General features: G+C 40.8%; 1 protein-coding gene across 4 annotated transcripts in view; it reads right to left on the minus strand.

Moving 5' to 3' along the window:
- The window catches only part of Xpnpep3 (X-prolyl aminopeptidase 3), a 50,448-nt gene that overhangs the window by 10,929 nt on the left and 34,877 nt on the right, over nucleotides 1-4,642 (minus strand). For all 4 annotated transcript variants that reach the window (XM_005354161.2, XM_026782740.1, XM_026782739.1 and 1 more), the window contains 2 exons: nucleotides 4,288-4,401; nucleotides 346-431 (listed from right to left, as the gene is read on the minus strand). In XM_005354161.2, coding sequence (XP_005354218.1) covers nucleotides 346-431; nucleotides 4,288-4,401 — 200 coding nt within the window. The remainder of the gene's footprint in view (nucleotides 1-345; nucleotides 432-4,287; nucleotides 4,402-4,642) is intronic.

Genomic DNA, 4,642 nt, shown 5'->3' on the forward strand with positions numbered 1-4,642 from the left:
CCTGCCTCTGCCTCCCGAGTGCTGGGATTAAAGGCGTGCGCCACCACTGCCCGGCATCTACGAAGTGTTAATGCAACAAAGATATACTACTGTATAAGACATTATAATTAGAAGGTAAAGAGCAATAAAGAAAACCACAAATGCAAATATCAAAACAAAGTGTATGTGGATCCTATGTTAAGCCTTTCTATGTGCCTTACATGAATAAATCAGGCAAAAACAAAAACAGTAAAAAGCTTTGTAAAGACAGCTAACTTGATATATAAGAGCCACTTATTCTAGATACAACCATCCACTAACTTAAATCCTAAGATCCATGGGGCATGTTACTCTGTAGATCCCTACCTGCCATTGACAGGCCATGTCCGGGTGATGTCACTCACATAGCAGGCAGATTCACAACCTCCATCAAGAAGCACCATTTCACCATCCTGGAACACAGAAAGGGAAGGAGGTAGCAATGAGGCAATCTCACAACTGCAAGTTCTTGTCTATGTCTCTGGACCGCTGGAGAGATGGCTTGGTGGTTAAGAGCACTTGTTCTAGCAGAGGAGCTGGGTTTGGTTCCCCGCACTCACATAGTGGCTTACAACCACTCTCAGATCCGGATCCAGGGGATCTGATGACCTCTTCTGATCTTCATGGGCCCATGCTGACAAACTACACACACAAATTGAGGGGGGAAAGTTTCTGGGGCCAGCAGGATGGTTCATTGAGTAAGGGTGCTTGACAATCATCATCACCATTATTAACATACATTAATCTACTTCCTTACTAAACACAATTACTCTTAGCATCTTTTCCTTAGGGTCTCTGTGTGTAGCTCTGGCTGGTCTGGAACTTTCTATGTAGAAGAGGCTGGTCATGAACAAACACAGATTCACTACTTTTAGCTCTTAATTTTAGCATTCCTTTTCTGCTGTCACAATACGTGTGGGAAAGAAGAAAATGTTGAGTGTCTTTGTCCTGATCAACTCATAACCCTTAAAGGTAGGTCATATCCTTGCCATACAGAAATAAAAACAAACTTTGGCATAAAAATGATGGTATTTGTCAGGTAGTGGTGGCGCACGCCTTTAATCCCTCAGCACTCAGGAAGCAGAGGCAGGTGGATCTCTGAGTTTGAGGTCAGCCTGGTCTACAGAGTGAGTTCCAAGACAGCAAGGGCTACACAGAGAAACCCTGTCTGGGGTGGAAGTGAGGGTGGAGGACGGAAGAAATGGCAACAGGATGTAATAAAGTCCCTGTTAAAAGCTAACTTGGCCCTGTACAAAACACTTTATAAAACAGTCACATTATATAAGAGAATTATATTACTATATTATATTTCCATTATTATACTGGAAAGACTTTTGCTTAAAAACAGATAACCCAAGGCTGGGTGTGGTGATACACACCTTCAATTTTAGCACTCAGGAGGCAGAAGCAGGGAAATCTCTGTGAGTTCCAGGCTAGCTGGTACTATATAGCAATTCTCTATCTCAGAAACAAAAACAAAAACTTAGACCTGGCAATAGTGGGCTAAGTTAATAGCAAATAAGACACATACCAACACTGGTAGATATACCTAACACAATCACCTAGAACATGATGAAATCGAGGCAAGGGGAAGCATGAAACAGAGAACAGAATGAAAAGGTGTAGGACACATCTATTTTAGAGACCTTGAAGGAGTAAGGAATGAACATATAGAACACAGGAAAGATAATACCTTAATTATATCTGAGACACTGACAACAGATTAAAGACATAAACGTATAGATATAGAAAGCAGAAATAAATTAATTTACATAAAACCAAGTTGGATTTTTGGGTTCTCTATGTAGCCCTGGCTAGCCTAGAACTTACTATGAAGACCAGGCTAGCCTCAAACTCATACTAGAGATCTGCCTATCCTTGTCTTCAGAGGACTGGGATTAAAGGCACACTACACAAGCTCACTGGCATCTTTACTTCTTAAAGTAACTGTCCAGTGATACTTCTTTTTGAGAAAAGATATAGTAACTATGATTATGAAGCAGATTTAGATATGACCATGACTTAAGCAAAACAAACAAGGTGGTAGAAAAATGTATAAAGTTATCTCAGGAAAAGAAATTTAATTGCCGTAATCACTTTGGAAATGTCTGGTATTATCCAAGATGCAAACATGCGCATCTTTCAACCCAGACATTCCACTATTACGTGTCCCTTGGAAGAACTTGATTTCTTATATGCCAGGGCACAAACAATAACATTATAAATTTGGAAATAGCATATAAATGTCTATTATCTCATTAAGAAATTAAGAAAAAAAATTATAGTATTAAAGTCACTTAAAAATAACAATTATTGGGCTAGAGAGATAGCTCAGTTGATAAGAGCACTGGCTGCTTTTTCAAAGGACCTGGGTTCAATTCCCAGCACCGACATGGTAGTTCGGTAGTTCACAACTGTCTGTTGTGTTCCAGTTCCAGGAATCCGACACCTCACACAGACATATGAGCAGGCGATAAACCAATGTACATAAAAATAAATCTTTAAAAAAATTGTGAAACAATTTTAATTTTAATTAAATTTTAATTTAATTACAAAAAAGAATAAAAAACAATTTTGGTTTTGTTTTTAACAAATTCCGAGAATGGGATGTCTAATTAAATGTAAATGAAATAAAAAACAAAACAAAAACAAACAATTGTGTTTGTGCTATATAGCTCAGTGGCAGAGCACCCAAGGCACCCCAAGTCTGACCCTTAGAAACGCAAACAATAATATAAGACCCAAAAAACACTGCACATGCCTGGTGCCCCAGCTACTCTCAGAAGGTTGACACAGAATGACAGCTGAAGGCGAGGAGTTTGCAGACAGCCTGGGCCACATGATAAGACTTGTCTCTTTAATTCCACCTCCAAAACTCTTACTTAAGCATATATATCATTAGTTTTATGAAACTAATGATGCTTCTAAATAAAAATGTAAAATATTGTAATGTACTAATTTCCATGACTTTCTGTCTAGCTTAGTGGGAAAGGTGGCCTAGTCTTACAATGGCCTTGCAGTTCAAGTTGTTGAGTAGCCACAGAGCACTCCAGTGGGCCTTGTAACAGCACAAGAGGGAAAGCCATCACATCACATCTCAGTCCTATGCGAACTGACTTAACCCTTTAGACTGTCTGTTGTTCTACACAGTGAAACTACCACAGAGCAACTGCAGCTGTGTGCCACTGGAAGTGCTGTGAAATGGCTTCAAAGCCGGGCATGGTGTGCATGCTGTAATGCCAGCACTTGGGTGAGAGACCAAGGCAGGAGGATTTCTACAAGTCTGAGGCCAGCTTGGGCTACACAAGAGAATTCTAAGTTAGTCTAAACCATGGAGTAGCATCCTGCCAACAATAATACTCTGCCCCTAAACATTCTGAAGTTATACAAAGTTCAAAAACGGCTGGAGAGATGGCTCAGAGGTTAAGAGCATTGCCTGCTCTTCCAAAGGTGCTGAGTTCAATTCCCAGCAACCACATGGTGGCTCACAACCATCTGTAATGGGGTCTGGTGCCCTCTTCTGGCCTGCAGGCATACTGTAAACATAATAAATAAATAAATAAATAAATATAAATATTTAAAAAAACAACAACAACAAAAAAAACAAAGTTCAAGAACAAAGTCAAATTATGTTAAGTATGTATTGGTAAAAAAAAAAACCCATAAAACAAAACCTACAGTATGGACTAGAATGTAGCTCACTAGAGTCTAGTATGACAAAGCCTTGGGTTCCATCCCCAGAACTACATAGAACTGGATGATGGCATCCACCTGTAATCCTAGCACTAGAGAGAGAGGCACACAAGAAAGCTCAGAGTCATTCTTGGCTACATCAGACCCTGTCTCTAAACCACCCATATCATCCATCCAAAAAAAAGACACAATCACTACCACAATAAATTAAAAAAAAAAAAAAAGAGCCTGAACCAGTAGGCTAAGGAAGCCCATAAAGAAATACCAGCTTAAGCAGCTCCACAGGCTGCTTCACACGCAGCACTCTGGAGGCTACCCGCCTGGTCCGCCCAGTGCTGCCTCACTCCCTGCCTGAATACTACGGCTTGCTAACATTTAACAACTATCTTTTTCACCCACTAAGTATGCTAGAAAATGTTCCTACCTGACAGGGCTACTCCAAGGAAATAATATACACAGACCATTTTAGAAATAAAAAGTGCTTTTCAATGGCATTCCATTTGCGAGGGAAGAAAGAGCAGTGAGTGTGGGAAAGCAGAGCCTCTTGGGGAGCAGACCACAGAGCATTCCGAATACCTTGATGAGCTGATTGTTCTTCACGTAGTGCAAAGTGTTCGAGCGATTACCGCCTGCAACCACCGGTGGGTAGGCTAAGATGTCGGCACCTCGGGCCCGGCATTCAAATTCAAACTGTGAAAAAGAACAAAGTGTGACTCACACGGTTTCTGTGGAACTGTCCCAGCCCAGGCTGTTTTCAACCACCAGAGGTACTTACTCTAAGTTATTACTGGAACACTGGCCATACCTAAGTAACCATTTCATGCCACCAACTCAGCACATTTCTGACTCTTCCCGATGTTCTATATTCTGGTCTATAAACGCCCTCTCACATCAATCCTGTCATCCAGCTTTAGTACGGACAGGAGCTCAC

Source organism: Microtus ochrogaster, chromosome 15 (assembly GCF_000317375.1).
Source record: "Microtus ochrogaster isolate Prairie Vole_2 chromosome 15, MicOch1.0, whole genome shotgun sequence".
Taxonomy (NCBI): domain Eukaryota; kingdom Metazoa; phylum Chordata; class Mammalia; order Rodentia; family Cricetidae; genus Microtus; species Microtus ochrogaster.